General features: G+C 43.7%; 2 protein-coding genes and 1 pseudogene across 3 annotated transcripts; 2 read left to right on the top strand and 1 right to left on the bottom strand.

Annotated features, from left to right (window-relative positions):
• Positions 1-2998: 2998 nt before the first annotated feature.
• uqcrh (ubiquinol-cytochrome c reductase hinge protein) lies at positions 2999-5765 on the bottom strand. The gene is made up of 4 exons (XM_026160824.2): positions 5435-5765; positions 5106-5132; positions 4604-4765; positions 2999-3226 (listed from the first exon to the last, which is right to left on the bottom strand). The coding sequence occupies exons 1-4, from the start codon at positions 5474-5476 to the stop codon at positions 3194-3196; spliced, it is 264 nt and encodes an 87-aa protein (XP_026016609.1). The 5' UTR covers positions 5477-5765; the 3' UTR covers positions 2999-3193.
• An 858-nt stretch (positions 5766-6623) lies between these two features.
• LOC113017708 (cytochrome P450 2J6-like) lies at positions 6624-10104 on the top strand (annotated as a pseudogene). The gene is made up of 9 exons (XR_013905108.1): positions 6624-6948; positions 7036-7198; positions 7442-7591; positions 7674-7834; positions 8818-8994; positions 9117-9259; positions 9441-9457; positions 9580-9721; positions 9920-10104. The product of XR_013905108.1 is annotated as a cytochrome P450 2J6-like (transcript).
• Positions 10105-10810: 706 nt separating this feature from the next.
• LOC145424187 (uncharacterized) lies at positions 10811-14278 on the top strand. The gene has a single exon (XM_080297242.1). The coding sequence runs from the start codon at positions 10815-10817 to the stop codon at positions 13380-13382; it is 2568 nt and encodes an 855-aa protein (XP_080153368.1). The 5' UTR covers positions 10811-10814; the 3' UTR covers positions 13383-14278.
• The last annotated feature ends 3298 nt before the right edge of the window (positions 14279-17576 follow it).

The following is a 17576-nucleotide window of genomic DNA, read 5'->3' on the forward strand; positions in this document are numbered from 1 at the left end:
GTGTCCAGGGATGGGCGTCCAGGTACACACCGGCTCACTCCTTGGCGGCCGCTTATCGGGGCCTGGAGCCTGGGGCTCGCTCGGGCCACTTCGGAGGTGGGGTGCCCCCGGCCTCTCGGCCTGGGGCTCGGTCACTCAGGCGCAGCTGGCTGCCGGCGGAGCTCACGGGCGCGTCACTGCAACTCCCCCTGGCTTCTGCTCCGCGGCTGCTGAGTGAGCCCTCATCTGGGACTCTCCTCAGCTCTTTCCGGGACAGTGGCGCAGCTGCCCCTCTGTTGGTCTTCCTTGGTCTCTTGTGTTCTGGGGGCCTCTGGATGTCTGGAGTTTTGATCTCCTCCACACCTGCTTCACGCCCTGGAGGACGGGGCTGTGGCCCCCCCACACCCTCTAGCAGATTATTACATGAAGGAACCTTTTAAAAAAACAAAAAACAAGCGCGTCCATGCTCACAGGTGTACACACGGGTGATCACACCCACAAACTACACCCTTTTTGGCTCCTACCTCAAAGCACACTGTGTTCTGTTGATCTTATGTGCTGCACAATAATGTTTAATATTTAGTATTTACTGTCATATTCCCATATATCATTGTGATGTTGTTTATTCTATTACTCTTGTTCTCTTCTGCTTGCTTTCTTTTTTCTTTCTCAGCAGGTGATCCAGGTGATTGATAGATGCATTTTTTTTCTCTGCCCGTTCTGTTGGTTTTTGTCTTTTGCCCTTCTCCCCCGTCCCTCTTCTCAGCTGTTTCTCTTTCCCTCTTTTTTTCTCCCCTTCTTTCCCCCAGTCAAGTCTGTCCCGTATTCAGTAAGTGAAAATAAAATAAACAATAAAAGGTGAATCAAATGGACCATTACGGCAAGGCTGGGATGGTCAGTTTGGTAAAGTAAATCCGTTGGGCATCTTTCTTTGCCTTTAGACAACAATTCTAATGGCAAAAGAGCCAAACGGGACAGGCAAAAAAAAAAAAAAAAAAAAAAAAAAAAAAAGATAAGATAGGGCCTGATTATTTAAGACCTTGTATGTGAGGAGCAGGATTTTGAATTCTGGATTTAACAGGAAGCCAAAACAGGAGAAATCTGCTCTCTTTCTAGTCCCTGTCAGGACTCTTGCTGCAGCATTTTGGATTAGCTGAAGGCTTTCAGGGAGTTTTTTGGACATCCTGATAATAATGAATTACAGTCGTCCAGCCTGGAAGTAATAAATGCATGAACTAGTTTTTCAGCGTCACTCTGAGACAGGATATTTCTAACTTTAGAGATGTTGCGCAAATGGAAGAACGCAGTCTTACATATTTGTTTAATATGTGCGTTGAAGGACATATCCTGGTCAAAAATGACTCCAAGGTTCCTCACAGCGTTACTGGAGGCCAAGGTAATGCCATCCAGAGTAAGAATCTGCTTAGATACCATATTTCTAAGATTTTCATGGCCGAGTACAATAACCTCAGTTTGATCTGAATTAAGAAGCAGAAAGTTAGCGGCCATCCAGGTCTTTATGTCTTTAAGACATTCCTGCAGTTTAACTAATTGGTGTGTGTTATCTGGCTTCATGGACAGATAGAGCTGGGTGTCATCTGCATAGCAGTGTAAATGTATGCTATGTCTTCTAATGATGCTGCCTAAGGGAAGCATGTATAATGTAAACAGAATTGGTCCTAGCACTGAACCCTGTGGAACTCCATAATTAACCTCAGTGTGTGAAGAGGACTCTCCATTTACATGCACAAACTGGAGTCTATTAGATAGATATGATACAAACCACTGCAGTGCAGTACCTGTAATACCTACAGCATGTTCTAATCGCTCTAATCGATTATAGTCAACAGTATCAAACGCTGCACTGAGGTCTAGCAGGACAAGCACAGAGATGAGTCCACTGTCAGAGGCCATAAGAAGATCATTTGTAACCTTCACTAAAGCTGTTTCTGTGCTGTGATGAGCTCTGAAACCTGACTGAAACTCTTCAAATAAACCATTCCTCTGCAGATGATCTGTTAGCTGTTTGACAACTACTCTTTCAAGGATGTTTGATATGAAAGGAAGGTTGGAGATTGGCCTGTAATTAGCTAAGACTGCTGGGTCTAGGGATGCTTTTTAAGTGAAGGTTTAATCATTAACCTTTACTGTACTGTAGATTCATTACATTTTTTACCAGGATTTTGATGATATAACAATACAGAAGCTCAGACATTCAAAGGCAATGCAGATAAAGTTACTGCAATAGTTTGAAAAAAAAAAAAAAAAAAAAGAGACCTGGAAAGAAAAAAAAAAAAAAAAAAAAGTGATTTCTTTGCTTCTGGGGTTGACTTCTCCTTGATTTTGTCTAACTGGTGGAGAATACAGCAGCAAGTACTTGTGCTCTCAAAAGTGGTATGAATGGCATGGAGCTGCGGCGGTGTTCTGGGAATCCATCCTACCTGACAAACAATCCTACCCGTTGTTTCTACGCATGCGCACAACACGAAATTCAGTGGCGAACCGTCATACCTATGCAAATATAAGCTACTAACGTAAAATTAAGTGCCAAACTGTCCTACCTTTTCAAATGTGACGTACAAGCATACTTTAACAGCTAAAATTAAGTGGCAAACCATCCTACCTTTGTGAATGTGACCTACAAGCATACTTTAACGGCTAAAATTTAGTGGCAACCCGTCCTGGCTTTATAATTATAAGCTACAAGCATACTCTGATGGGCAAAGTTCAGTGGCAAACCGTCATACCTACTGACAGCAGAAATGTGCATAAACTACTTACAGCAGGACGTTTTGCCAAAGTAGGACGTTTTGTCAGAACAGCGGCACCACTGTTTGTGTAAAACAGAACTGATGTGGCCATCATAGTTGGGATATCAGTAGTTGACTTGTTGGCGGAGCTGGCTTGCTGAAAGAACATTTCAGCAAGTATTTACCAGTGACTGTAGAAAAGCAGAGATTTTATCATATTGTAAAAATATATATATTTAAAAAAAAAAAAATCACCATGGGGCAGATGGTAAGATGTTTAAGTCATCATCTTTAATGAAATGTTGACTCAGACATGTTAAATACTTTTTTACATGAGCAGATAATGTATACACTTCAAGTTACAACATACAGTAGATCCACAAATGGATGTATTTTACTCCAAGTTCTTCTTACGATACAATATGTGAAGAAAGCCATTAGCCAGTGGTCAGTTACTGAGAGCTTCATTTGACAGAATGGAACAATTTATGTGCCACCTGTAGAGAAGACATACAACAAATAATTCATCAGTGCAAACAAACAACACAGACATTTCATATCACTTAAGTTACTGCTCTTACATGTAGGCCATACAAATGGATAGTTTCTTGTATATGTTGCTCTTATGTTGGCAACTGCCAGATAAAGGTGTGTCATATTGCCATGGTAAGCTAAAGTTAACTTCATGTATGAGGGACTGCAGCTTTGCTTGCAAATGTTGAGTAAAAATGTAATGATGATTATCTCTATGATTTCTGATAAAAATCTCCCTTCAGTCACATTTATCTAAGCCTTCAGGAGATCAAAAATGTCTTCAAGAGTAAAAGCAGTCCTACTTTACACATCATAATACCACTCACTTTCAGGTTTGCACTCATACAGAGCAAAACATGGAGCTCAGTCATAAAACCGAAGGCCAGGTCTATTTATTAGTTTAGTTTATTATCACAATCCAGATTGCTCAATCAACTACAATTGGTTATAGATCAACTTGAAACTGGAGAACAGCAGTTCTTGAGACAGACAGTGGAGGTGGAAACACTGTCTAAAGATTTAAAAATTCCTCCAAGAGCATTCTTAAAGTAACAACAACTTTGGGGGTTGTTATTTATTTTCTATTAAATAATAAGACAGCCTAAGCAGCTATTAGCATTTATTATGATAAAAGAACAGTTTTTACAATTCTAACAAACTTCAAAGTCAAACTTAGGTATGCCCACCTTTATTATTCAACACAGCCTGAACTCTGTTAGGCAAGGTTTTCTATAATTTCTTTAAGTAACTTTTAATAACTCCCAATACTTACTGAAAGGGCTTTGAGAACTACTGCTCAAAATCACTTGAAAGATTCTGACACCCTCACTTTGATTTTTCAGACTCCTGAACACTCAGTGACTGGACTGACACACACACACACACACACACACACACACACACACACACACACACACACACACACACACACACACTCTATATCAAGCACTTATCTGCAAAATCTCATACACACATGCCTTTTTTAAGTTACTGTTTGTAAAATGCTCAGTCTTTTAGCACAACCCACTGTCATTGTTGCACTTTTCTATTGCACCGTTTTTGTTTTCTTTATTTTGCAATTTTTGTACACTTGCACTTTATGTAGTCCTCTGTTGATTGTCTGTTATATGTTATACATAGCACCATGGTCTTGGAGGAATGCTGTCTCACTTCACTGTGTACTGTACCACAGCACATGGTTGACGTGACAATAAAGCCACTTGACATCGACTCTTTGAAAACAAAACATAAAGAAACGAGGGACTGAGAACACCTGCTCTTTTGTCAGTGTTTTTCTTTTAGTCTTTCTGTCTGGTACAGCTGCCTAACGGCACACTTACACAGTGGTCTCGAGCATGTAGGAAGTCAAACAGCTCCTCGGTACAGTCCTCCTCCGTTGAAGACCGGGAGCCAACTCTGGTCTCACATTGCTCCAGACGTTCCCAGGTGTGAATGCAGTGTTCTGTCTCCGCACACTTCTGCCGCAGTGATTCAATAGGATCCTGAAGGAGAAAGTTTAACACTCAAAGCAACTGGCTTTCAATAAGAGACACATATGCCAGTGTCAGTGTCCAAATGAGTGCAATGCCATATAGCTGAGGAAAAAAGGAAAGTCCATTTGGAAAGAAAAAAAAATCCATGAAGTGGGTGGTTTGTTTTTGTTTTCTTTTTATATACGGGAAAACTGCCACACATTTTTTTCAAATATCAAATGACAAAGTAAATTATCACTTTTTGTTTTTTTAAATTGGTTTTGTTCAGTAAAGACCAAAATAAAACCATCAGTCATAATGGGATATATTAACATACTTTGATTCTGTTAAGGTTATTTAATTAACATACCACCATCTCTTCCTCTTCTTCCTCCTCCTGAAATACACAAGACCAAATTAATAACACCAATAAACCACCACCCTCGAGAAATTGTTATCAATTGCTTTTGTATCGATTCATCTTCACCAGTTAGTCCGTCATTATTATCACTGACTGCGATTTGATTCTACTGCGTTAATTAACCTTTAATCTTATTCTGAACAGAGATGTATAGAGAGGTTGGCTAATGCTAATGTCAACTAAGGATGCATCGTAGTTAGCCTCGGTGTATTAGCCTATAAGCTGAACGTCAAACGTCACTAGCTTACGAAATCGTATCTGTAACAAATACTAAGAACCTCTGGTTCTCCGTTCGTGATCCTTTTCTCCTCGAAAACCATGATCTGGTCTTATCCTTGAATCAGCTAGCTGTCAAATCTCAGATATTGGAGGACACACCAGGTCATACGAGCTAATAAGCTAACGAAGGCAAACACTTCCGGTTGCTTAACTTTCAAAATCAAACTGCTCTTCGATCATTGCCTGAACTTGGAACAGAACTTGGAATCCTTTTTTTTGCTCGATACGCAAACATGCCAAAGTTTCGCCTCGACTCACAGACGTTTTACATTGAAAGTTCCAAGTATTTATTTAAATGACATATGTTTTATTTTGAAGTTAATCATCTACTTCCCCCGAGGGTAGGATATCCGAGTTTTATCAGTTTTAAGATGTGAACGCAAGGTGCACATTACAAAGCCACTTATTTGTTTTTAAACCCATATAACAGATAATGCAATTCATTCATTTGAAACATGAGCCAAATTTTTAATGCACGACGACTTAAAAATTGTTACACTCTATACTACCATCGTGTGTTAGGAAGTGGTACTACATTATGAATTTGGCCACGTTCTTAAAGCCCTTTTTTGAGTACTTTGTTCTTCCTTTGTTCCCTTTAGAGTTTTTTGCTTCAAATGGGTCATCTGAGTTGCTTTCCTGTTTCAACAATATGAAATAGAGTTAGTTTGTTAAATAAGGTGAGAAGAACACCACTGGCTTTCCCAGAACTCTTCTGAAATGAAAGCTTAATGGCAAATACAAACCAAGCAAAGTTCTCATGGAATGGAAACAGGATTTTAGTTTTGGTACATTTAAAAGTCAGCCTTGAAGAAACGCAGATTTGACCATGGTTGGTTGTGAAAACATGTCGTTTTATGATCATGCAAGGCTTTAAAAATCTCACATCTTCCACTCTGTCAAATGGCAAAACTACAAACTCATTTTCAAGATTCCAATGAGCATTTTTTTTTCTGTGTATGTTAGTGTTGCCCCAAAGATAGCAGTTTTAAAGTGGTAAAAATAAGAACTGAAGTATTAAAGTTTGGCTATTTCTTAAATCTAATCAAGCCACCCTCAAGCCAAAAAGATTCTCTACTGTTGAGCAACAATACTTGATTTTAGCAACCTAGATTAAAAATGTTTTTCACATCCTTTTTTCTCCATGAAATAAGGCCAGAGTTCAGAGTAAACTTTATTTGCTTTACCAAGTGATAGTAATACTGAGCTTCGCCCTCACTGCAGTGATAGCACTTGTTGCCTACTCTCAGACTGAGTCATCTGTCTTACAGGAGAAATCGTACCCACGTACAGTGACTGTATTTACAGAATGGATTCAATCATTTCTGTAATTGGAACCTATGTTTCCTGGGATCTCAAGAGTCTGCTGCTCTTCGCTGCAGTTTTCATCATCACTGCAGACTATATTAAGAATCGTCGGCCAGCAGGCTATCCTCCAGGACCCCGGGGTCTTCCAATTATGGGCAACCTATTCACTATAGATCAGAACAGGGCCCATGAGAGTATGACACAGGTACCTGTGAATCTTAAAATTTTACTTATTAACTCATATTTTCATCTCAAGCCTTGTGTGTATCTTCTTTGATAAATCCTTTGCCAGTTAGCAGAGAGATATGGAAATGTGTACAGTCTACGGATGGGACAGGAACGGATGGTGGTTTTAAACGGGTTTGATATTCTGAAAGAAGCTCTAGTGACGCAGGGAGACAGCCTGGCGGACCGCCCGGACCTTCCTTTACAGATTGATAGAGCACACAGACTAGGTAAGGGTACTAAAGATCAACACAGATACAAAGTTTGATAGTTTAAACTTTTAAGGTTTTTGGCCTTACCCAGAACCAGTTGTATTATTCTGGTTTGCCCAAAGACTCTCGGTTTGGTTGCTTCAAATTTAACTTTAAGAAAGGAGTTAGGGATAAGAATAGAGAAGTGGTTATATAGTCCTAAAACACAACCTTCTTTTTTATAGTTGAGAAGTTTGCTGTCCCTGCTCTTTTTCTGATCAGGTGTCATTGCCAGTAGTGGAAACCTCTGGAAGCAGCAGAGACGCTTTGCACTTTCGACCCTTAGACAGTTTGGATTTGGCAAGAAGTCACTTGAATCTGTGGTCCTGGATGAATTTACATATTGTGCAAAAAACATCAGAAGCTATAAAGGTACGTGCTTATTTCACGGTAAGACTTTTAGAATGAACAGATTCACATAAATTTACATAAAAGTTTCTCTTCTATTCTGGAGGTAAGCCATTCGATCCACACCTCATCCTTAACAATGCTGTCTCCAACATCATCTGCTCCCTGGTGTTTGGCCATCGCTTTGAGTACAGTGAAGAGAAGTTCATTAAAATGATGCAACTGTTTGATAAAGGATTCCAGATTGAAGGCTCCATTTGGGGACAGGTACAGCATTTAAATATACTGATCACATCCTAAATTCACGGGCCACAGCTCTGCCATTTATTCCTTACAGGAATGTTTTTTTTAAATGTCAGTGAATGATCTTTTTCAACACAGGTATGTAAAGTTTATTAATATTAAGTCTCCTCACTACTAGAAGCATACGTACTGAAGTGTCTGACGCAGTAAAAGAAAAATAGTCACCTTTTAGGCGAGAAAAGAGGTGATAACAAACAGGAAATTAACACTGAGCAGTGACATGCAGAGTAGGAGAGAATATCCAAACTGTATAGATGAAGCTATAGAGGTTTTATATTGATGGACACATTTTTACACTAGCAATAAAGAAAAACACTTTAAAAAAAACACACACACACACAAAGACAAACGATTCCCCCAATCAGAACTTTATCTTTTAGGTTTTGTACTCAGCAAAATCACTGACAGCAATGCTCAAATCCAAAGTCATGATGCTATATTCATCCTGGAGTCTTGTCTCTTCCTCTTTCTTTTGACCACCACTGTTTTATTTTGCTTGGTAAGCATGATTAGAAATCCCGCAACACTGTTGCCAAAAACCAAATTGTTACTTAGTTAACAGCTTAGCACACATTTTCCACAAAAGGTTAGAAAGAACAAGTAATCTTTTTCCCAGCATGTCTCTCCACCATCAGAACTTTAAGAAAAAACATGTATTTTATTCAGAAACCTATAAAATGATTGAGTTTGAGTTTGCAGTTAATATTCAATTCATAAGAAAAATGTATAGCATACAAAATTTTGGGACCTTTGGATCACAAAGTGGAAATATGACTTAATAAAACTCTTATAATATGTCCACTTTTTTGGCTGCCCCTCCCTGAGTCTGGTTCTGTATTATTAACCAAACTTTTGACTGGTGCTGTACGTTCCAGTAGTTTATTTAGACTGAGGCATGGCATTTGCACTAACGTGAATGTATTGTTCCAATCTGTTTCCGTTTGTAGATCTACAATGCATTTCCTGTCCTGATGAGACGTTTACCAGGTCCACATCAGAGTGTCGGGCAGATGTGGAATGAAGTGAAGGATTTCATACGAGTAGAGCTAAATGAGCACAAGAAGACCTGGGATCCCTCAGAAACACGTGACTACATTGATTGTTACCTCAGTGAGATTCAAATGGTAGGAGATTAGGCTTAATTTGCCATTATAAATTGCCATGTAATTCAGGTAACACTGCCAATAAAGGCACTTTTTAAAATCATTTCCAATGTTTTAAAATGTGTGTTTGCATGTATTTTCAGAATAAGGGGCAGGACGACAACACTTTTGATGAGGAAAATCTGGTTATTTGTGTTTTGGATCTTTTTGTGGCTGGATCTGAAACCACATCCACCACCCTGCGCTGGGCTTTCCTCTACATGACCAAAATATCCTGAGATTCAGGGTAAGAGTATTGACCAGGCCTGGAAAGCTCTCTGTTTTTATTAAATAATCTGGACATGTGTGGCACTAAAGGAACATTCGGGTCATAATTTAAGTGTAAACTTTACTATTTCCAGGTTATACTCAGCTTTTTAGATGTATAATGTATTGTGCAATGGTGCACAAATCTCTTTAATAATCAGCGCTGTTGCACTACGCTGTAAATTTCATTGCTACACAGTCCCAAAGGTCATTGCTCAAACCAATTTTCAGTAAAAGACAAACATGGTTTATGTCATATTTCATTTTGTGTGTTTTATTTACCATTATTCCAATTGCCAGGGAGTTATAGTAATTCCCAATTTGACATCTGTGCTGTTTGACAAGAAAGAGTGGGAGACGCCTCACACCTTCAATCCAAATCACTTTCTGAATGAGGAGTGCAAGTTTGTGAAACGAGCAGCTTTTCTGCCTTTCTCTCTTGGTAAGGAACGACTCTGTAGATATTTTATTAATGTCTGTGCAAGATTTTTCAGCAGCCTCTTTAAGTATACACTGTGCTGTTGAAGAGATGATTAGTGAAGGACAAAAAGGGATCGTAGGTCCTTCTATAAAATCGGCAACTAATCTGTGCACAGTCATCCAAAGGAAATCTAGGACTAATGTCAGTGTCTTGTCTCAGGTAAGCGGGTGTGTCTTGGAGAGAACCTGGCCAAGATGGAGCTTTTCCTCTTCTTCACCTCCTTCATGCAGCACTTCACATTCTCCATGCCTGCCGGGGTGAAGCCTGATATGGACTACCGCTTTGGGCTCACTCTGACACCGAAGAATTATGAAATCTGCGTAACCCCACGTCATTAGAAACTGCCAGCACTTGTGATCTTATTACCAGTTCAAGGTTTAAGGAAAAAAATGACAAGATTAATAGTATCACAGGCTGGGTCTCCGACCCAGCGCTCTGAGTTCTTTTTGTATTTTTCTCATTTTTGATATGTGATTAGGTTTTGTGTTATTTCCTATTTGCCTTTAGTTTGGGCAGTTATTGGTTATTGTTCCTGGGTTTTCTATGTTTTGGGGTTTTGTATTATTCATCACGTATTAGGTCTGTTAAGTTTGTGTTGTCATGTTTAGTTTTAGTTTTTCCTGTTTTATTCTGACAGTGTCATGTGTTCTTTGTTCATTGTATTTAGCTTTCCTCTCCTGGTCCTGTCATTAGGTTTATGTCAGTCAGCTGTTCCCCCATGTGTCTCCACTTCCCCTGATCACCTCTTGTATGTATTTAAGCCCTTTGTTTTCTGCATGCCATTGTCGGGTCGTCTGTTTATCTCACCACAGTTACAGTCTTAGCCTTAGCCTGTTAGTTTCCACCACAGTTATAGTTTTTGGTCTTAGTACCTCTTAGTGTTTTGTTTCTTAGTGTTTTGACAGTTTGCTTTGGTTTCCTGGTTTTTCCTTGCCGTTATCATTAAAGGATCACTTTTCCGTTAAAACCTTACTACTACTCCTCGTCATCTGCTTTTGGGTCCTGTTTCCACACACATCGGCGCACCCCGCCGTGACAGTACGACCCGACCAGTATGGACCCAGCAGACTCAGCTCTCACCGAGTGTCTGGAGGAGACGGCTCGGATCCAAGCGATCCTCAACCGCATCTTCACAGCACCCGATTTGAAGAGCAAGCTTGTGATGGTAAACATTGCTGAAGCTATTATGAAGAGGGATCCCCGCCTCCTCCAGCTCCCGGACTCACCTGCCATAGTTGATGCCTTTACGAGGATAAAGGAGATGCTGCAGGCCCAGGTACTGTCGAGTCATGTAATGGCTTCCAGCACCTACCAGTCACAACAACCCCACAACCAGTCGTCTCCACTGCTGCCTCTAGAACCTGAGTGTGTCCGTGTCGGTTCGCTGAGATTCGCCGCAGCGTCACCACCTCTCAGCTCACCAGTTTCCACGCCCTCATCACAGTCTCGCCATACTCCTGCCACGGTCCAGCGCGAGGAAGCGCTGGACACCATTGATTTGGATCACGACGAGCGTCAGTCGATATTCTGCGCTCTATTGGAGGAGGAGCTCCGGTGGAAGCCATGGCTCATTCCGGAGCACGAGCCCTCTTTCCGGGGTACTCGACTGGCTCTCGGGGGACCTCGGAGTTACCAGGGACTTCCACCCATTGCTCCGCCGTCTTCCACTCACAAGAAAAAGCGGCGTGCGCGCCACCGACGCTCCGCACCACGAACGCAAGTGAGTGACTATATTTTGGCTCCTCATGTTTTTTCTCAGGAGATTATCGAAACTGACACTGCCTTTCCAGTTCATGAGCCCGGCTATGATGAGACTGTTTGCACGGAGGTGCAGCTTGTACAGCCTTTTTCAGTGTCAGCTGGAGGGCCCGAGGAGCCTGTCCGGCCTCACGTTTCGTCTGCTGGAGGTTCGGGAGAACCCTGCCAGCTTCATGCTTCGTCTGCTGGAGGTTCGGGAGAACCCAGCCAGCTTCATGTTTCGTCTGCTGGAGGTTCAGGAGAACCCAGCCAGCTTCATGTTTCGTCTGCTTTAGGTTCGGGAGAACCCAGCCAGCTTCATGTTTCGTCTGCTGGAGGTTCGGGAGAACCCAGCCAGCTTCATGTTTCGTCTGCTGGAGGTTCGGGAGAACCCAGCCAGCTTCATGTTTCGTCTGCTGGAGGTTCGGGAGAACCCAGCCAGCTTCATGCTTCGTCTGCTGGAGGTTCGGGAGAACCCAGCCAGCTTCATGTTTCGTCTGCTGGAGGTTCGGGAGAACCCAGCCAGCTTCATGTTTCGTCTGCTGGAGGTTCGGGAGAACCCAGCCAGCTTCATGTTTCGTCTGCTGGAGGTTCGGGAGAACCGCACCAGCCTCATGCCTCGTCAGTTGGAGGGCCCGAGGAGCCCGTCCAGCCTCACGCCACGTCAGCTGGAGGGCCCGAGGAGCCCGTCCAGCCTCACGCCACGTCAGCTGGAGGGGCCGAGGAGCCCGTCCAGCCTCACGCCTCGTCAGCTGGAGGGCCCGAGGAGCCAGTCCAGCCTCACGCCTCGTCAGCTGGAGGGCCCGAGGAGCCCGTCTGGCCACCTTCTGCTTCACCACCTGTGGCTGCAGCGCCACCTCCTGCGGCTCCCGTGCCGCCGCCTGCAGGACCACCACCTGCTGCGCTACTGCTTGCTGCTTCTGCGCCTCAGCCTGAGGACGACGCCTCGCCTGGTTCTGCCACACCTCAGTCTGAGAACTCATACAAATTCATTTCACCCACTATAGACTGTGTGTTGCTGCAACTTACACAGCCTCCTGCCACGTCAGCTGGGGGGCCCGAGGAGCCCGTCCAGCCACCACCTGCGGCTGCCTCACTGTCACCTGGTTCTGCTTCTGCTACGCCTGGTCCAGCCTCTGCTTCTGCTACGCCTGGCCCAGCCTCATCCGAGTCTTCATCAGACTCTGCTTCTGCTACACCTGGTCCAGCCTCTGCTTCTGCTACGCCTGGTCCGGCTTCAGCCTGTGCTTCGCCTGGTCCAGCCTCAGCTTCTGCTACGCCTGGTCCAGCTTCAGCCTGTGCTTCTGCTTCGCCTGGTCCAGCTTCAGCCTATGCTTCGCCTGGTCCAGCTTCAGCCTATGCTTCGCCTGGTCCAGCTTCGGCTTCGGCTTCTGCTTCGCCTGGTCCAGCTTCAGCCTGTGCTTCGCCTGGTCCAGCCTCAGCTTCTGCTACGCCTGGTCCAGCTTCTGCCTCTGCTCCTGCTTCGCCTGGTCCAGCTTCTGCCTCTGCTTCGCCATCGTCAGGTCCAGCATCGGCCTCTGTTCCTGCTTCGCCTCCGCCTGGTCCGGATTCGGCCTCGGCTTCTGCTTCGCCCTCGCCTGGTCCGGCTTCGGCCTCGGCTTCTGCTTCGCCCTCGCCTGGTCCGGCTTCGGCCTCCGTTTCTGCTTCGCCCTCGCCTGGTCCAGCCTTGGCCTCTGTTTCTGTGTCGGCCTCGCCTGGTCCCGCGGCTGTGTTGCTGCCGCCCAAGCCACGTTTTGCCCCTCGGAATCGCCGGCCGCTTTCCGGGCCGTCAGCTGGACTTCGTTGCCATCGGGGTCGGCCACCTGAACTGATGAACTGTGACCTGCTGTGCTCTCGACCTCCGGGTCGGCCCCCGAAACTTTGACCTGTGACCTGCTGTGCTCTTGGCCTCCGGGTCGGCCCCCTGAGCTTTTGATCTCTGGCCTGCTGTGCTCTGCTGTGCTCCCGAACTTTTGGACTCTATTTTGTTTTGCTGTCGACCCCCTGGAATGTCCTCCTGAAGCTGGGTCTCGGACTCTTGTGCCCTTGTTGTTTTTGACCTGTGTGCTTCTGGTGCTTTGTTTTTGGTTTTGTTTCTGGCCCTCCTTCCTGGTCCCCCTCCGCCCGCCCTGGGTGGGTTGTTGTGGTTTTGTTTTTGTTTTCTGGTTGTTTTCGGGCGTCTGGAATCCGCCCTTAAGGGGGGGGCTCTGTCACAGGCTGGGTCTCCGACCCAGCGCTCTGAGTTCTTTTTGTATTTTTCTCATTTTTGATATGTGATTAGGTTTTGTGTTATTTCCTATTTGCCTTTAGTTTGGGCAGTTATTGGTTATTGTTCCTGGGTTTTCTATGTTTTGGGGTTTTGTATTATTCATCACGTATTAGGTCTGTTAAGTTTGTGTTGTCATGTTTAGTTTTAGTTTTTCCTGTTTTATTCTGACAGTGTCATGTGTTCTTTGTTCATTGTATTTAGCTTTCCTCTCCTGGTCCTGTCATTAGGTTTATGTCAGTCAGCTGTTCCCCCATGTGTCTCCACTTCCCCTGATCACCTCTTGTATGTATTTAAGCCCTTTGTTTTCTGCATGCCATTGTCGGGTCGTCTGTTTATCTCACCAGAGTTACAGTTATAGTCTTAGCCTGTTAGTTTCCACCACAGTTATAGTTATAGTTTTTGGTCTTAGTACCTCTTAGTGTTTTGTTTCTTAGTGTTTTGACAGTTTGCTTTGGTTTCCTGGTTTTTCCTTGCCGTTATCATTAAAGGATCACTTTTCCGTTAAAACCTTACTACTCCTCGTCGTCATCTGCTTTTGGGTCCTGTTTCCACACACATCGGCGCACCCCGCCGTGACAAATAGTTGATCACATGTTTTGATTTGAATTTCACTACACACCAGTGAAATTTCTCTTGCCTCTTTAACAATAAGTGCATTATTACCTTTAGTTATTACTGTTAGTTACATCTGAAGGACAAATCTATCAATCAAATTAACCACTCGAACAGTCAGAGACAGTAAAATTCCTATTGCAAAATAAACACCTAGACTTCAGCTCAAACACTATTTTAAGTGCGACATGAATGGAGAGTTTTTGTCTTTCATGAATGGTCTAAGGAGCTTGGAAAGAAAAGCGTCTGGACTTCGTTAAGTTGCTTGAAGATGTTTCACCTCTCATCTGAGAAGCTTCTTCAACTCTAGGATCAAATGGTGGAGAGTCCCAGATTTAACCCCTGTAGGAGTGGCCCCCCAGGCAGGACTGGACTGGGACAAAAAAATCAGCCTGGGCATTTTGACGATAGACCAGCCCACCAGGTATTATAGGAAAAGCCATAAAGCCTATGAAAACAAATGCTGGTGTGACAGTGTTGTACACTATCTTGTTGGTGTATATGTATCTAAAAAACTTAAACCTACACCATCCTCCCAATTCTGGTATTTTAAACAGTACCTACCGGAAATATCAAACAACCTGATCAATAATTACATATACCTAACTAGCAGGGTTGCCAACTCCCAGCAAAAAAATAGGGAACCACCCCCCATCCTCCGCCTCATGATGCTTAATCGACGTAATCAACTTTCATCTTTTGCCAGGGTAAAACAAATGCACAGAAACCAATTATTTTTCTACAGTAATTAAATAGATTCAACATCTTTCTTCAACAGAATTGCAGACTGCACACATGGTACCTCCTCAAAGGAAAAAGTACTATAGCTTACTAGGGTATATTAGACTTAATGTTGACTAAATACAATAATGGATTTCTATACATTTTACATCAGATGATCACTTTGGTTGTAAGATTCAGATAATTATTTAATAAAAGCGAGAGATTTTAAATAATAATAAGAAAGAAAAGTATTTCCTTGTGCCCCCCTCTCCCTGTTAATGCCCTACCTGCACCCCTGGCAAAACTTTGCTAGACCCGCCCCTGTACAGTTACCAGCTGTCAGCTACGTAGAAAAGGATCCTGGTGTTATTTGTCTCTCAGAAACAGTTCATAACTTCCCTTCAACTCATTCATGTCACCTAAAAGGTAAACCTGTTTCTCCATCACCTATTCAGCTCTGATGATTCAGTAAGGACATCTCCTGGTTTCATCTTCATGTTTCCCTCTCACCAAACCGATATCATGACCAGCCCCTTTACGGCTGTGGATCCAGCAAACATCAGCTGATACTAGAAAGTAATGTTAAATAAATTCTAACAACAGCTGATCAAGCTTAAACGTGCTGCTGTTGTTTAGCACGACGTCCGCTGGTTTCTTCTTTCTGGTGCAAAGTGGGCGATAAACAAACAAGAGAGACGGGACTTACTACAGAAAAGCCAATCAGCTGATCATTGATCAGTTTCATGATTGAAGTAGCAACAGGAGAGGGAGGGGGAGAAAATGAGAGAAGAACAGGCAGCAGTGCAGTGTAAAGATGCAGAATAACTCCAGCTTTGTGTCTTTTTTTTCATTCTAGCTGAAGTTTGGGGCAAATTGCGTTCCTTTACACCTAAATACGGAACTTTAAAGTTCAACATTATCGGCTGTAATTGTTCCAGCCCAGAGTCAATCATGACCAATTGACCAATCCACCTTTCATTGTTTATAACGTTACAAAAAAACAAACAAACAAAAAAACGTCGGCCCATAAAAACGAAAAATCACCATCAGGCATACCGGTATGCCTGATGGTGATTTTGCCGGTATGCCTGATGGCCAGTCCAGCTATGCCCCCAGGGATCTCAAAACTGGATTATAGATGTCAGACAGTTGGTGTCGTAAGTCACCGCCTCTGTTCAAAGGTGGTCGCTCACAGTGGACATAGATGGGGGCAGGGACATCTCAGTAGGTAGGGTGGTGACCCCATGATCGGAAGGTTTAGGGTTCAAATCCATTCAACGGCAACCCTGAGGTACCTCTGAGCAAGGTACCGACCTTATATACTGCTCCCCGGGCGCCCAGTGGCTGCCCACTGCTTCACTGAGTGAATGGGTTAAATGCAGAGAGGAATTTCCCCAGGGGGGACCAATAAAGTATACATCATCATCATTAGATGGCTTCTTTCACTCCTCTTTCAAACCATCTTCTCTGTCCAAAATGTGAACAGTGGCATCCTTGAAAGAGTGACCTTTGTCCTTTAGATGCAGATGGACAGCCGAGTCTTGTCCTGTGGAGGTGGCTCTTCTATGTTGTGCCATGCGTTTATGAAGTGGCTGTTTGGTTTCTCCAATGTAGAGGTCTGAGCATTCCTCGCTAAACTCTACAGCATACACTACATTGTTAAGTTAAGAATGGCCATCTTTGAACAGAGGTGGTATTGTGCAAGTCTGGTGAGGAACTTTGTCGCATGGAGTCACACAAACCACCTGCAACTCAACACCTCAAAGACTAAGGAACTGGTTGTGGACTTCGGGAGGTCTAGAGCAGGTCCACTGCCGGTTCAGATAGAGGGGGAGGAGGTGGAGGTGGTCAACAAGTACAAGTACCTCGGGCTGTGGATGGACAATAAACTGGACTGGTCATGCAACACAGAGCACCTGTATAAAAAAGCCCAAAGCCGACTGTACTTCCTCAGGAGGCTGAGGTCTTTTAACATCTGCAGGAAGCTCCTGAGGATGTTTTACCAGTCGGTGGTTGCTGGAGTACTTTTCTATGCTGTGGTGTGCTGGGGGAGCAGCACAGCAAAGAAGGACTCATCCAGGCTGGAGAAACTGATCAGGAGGGCTAGCTCTGTGGTCGGCATGAAGCTGGACACTCTGGTGACAGTGGCAGAGAAAAGGACATTAAAGAAACTGATGGACATTATGGACAATGCTAGGCATCCTCTGCACATGGCCATTAACAACCAGAAGAGTCTGTTCAGTGACAGGTTGCTTCTCCCCAAGACAAGAACTAACAGACTTAAAAACTCCTTTGTCCCACACGCCATCAGACTGTTTAACTCCTCTCTGGAGGGGAGAGGGAGGGGAAACAGGAGGACAAAGGAGGGGGGAACAACTAAGCTGTAGTGCCTCTTCACCTCACTGTGCAATACCTTTTGTGCAATACTTTTGTAAATAGTCAACAGTGCAATAGACCTCAATACTTTAAATGTGC

Source organism: Astatotilapia calliptera, chromosome 23 (genome assembly GCF_964374335.1).
Source record: "Astatotilapia calliptera chromosome 23, fAstCal68.1, whole genome shotgun sequence".
In the NCBI taxonomy this organism is placed as follows: domain Eukaryota; kingdom Metazoa; phylum Chordata; class Actinopteri; order Cichliformes; family Cichlidae; genus Astatotilapia; species Astatotilapia calliptera.

Coding starts and splice junctions, on each gene's coding strand:
- LOC145424187 (XM_080297242.1), top strand. CDS start 10,815: ATGGACCCAGCAGACTCAGCTCTCACCGAGTGTCTGGAGGAGACGGCT.
- uqcrh (XM_026160824.2), bottom strand. CDS start 5,476: ATGGTTTTCGAGGAGAAAAGGATCACGAACGGAGAACCAGAG. Junction 5,133..5,434: donor TCACGAACGGAGAACCAGAG/GTTCTTAGTATT, acceptor TGTGTATTTCAG/GAGGAGGAAGAAGAGGAAGA. Junction 3,227..4,603: donor TACATGCTCGAGACCACTGT/GTAAGTGTGCCG, acceptor TCTTCTCTACAG/GTGGCACATAAATTGTTCCA.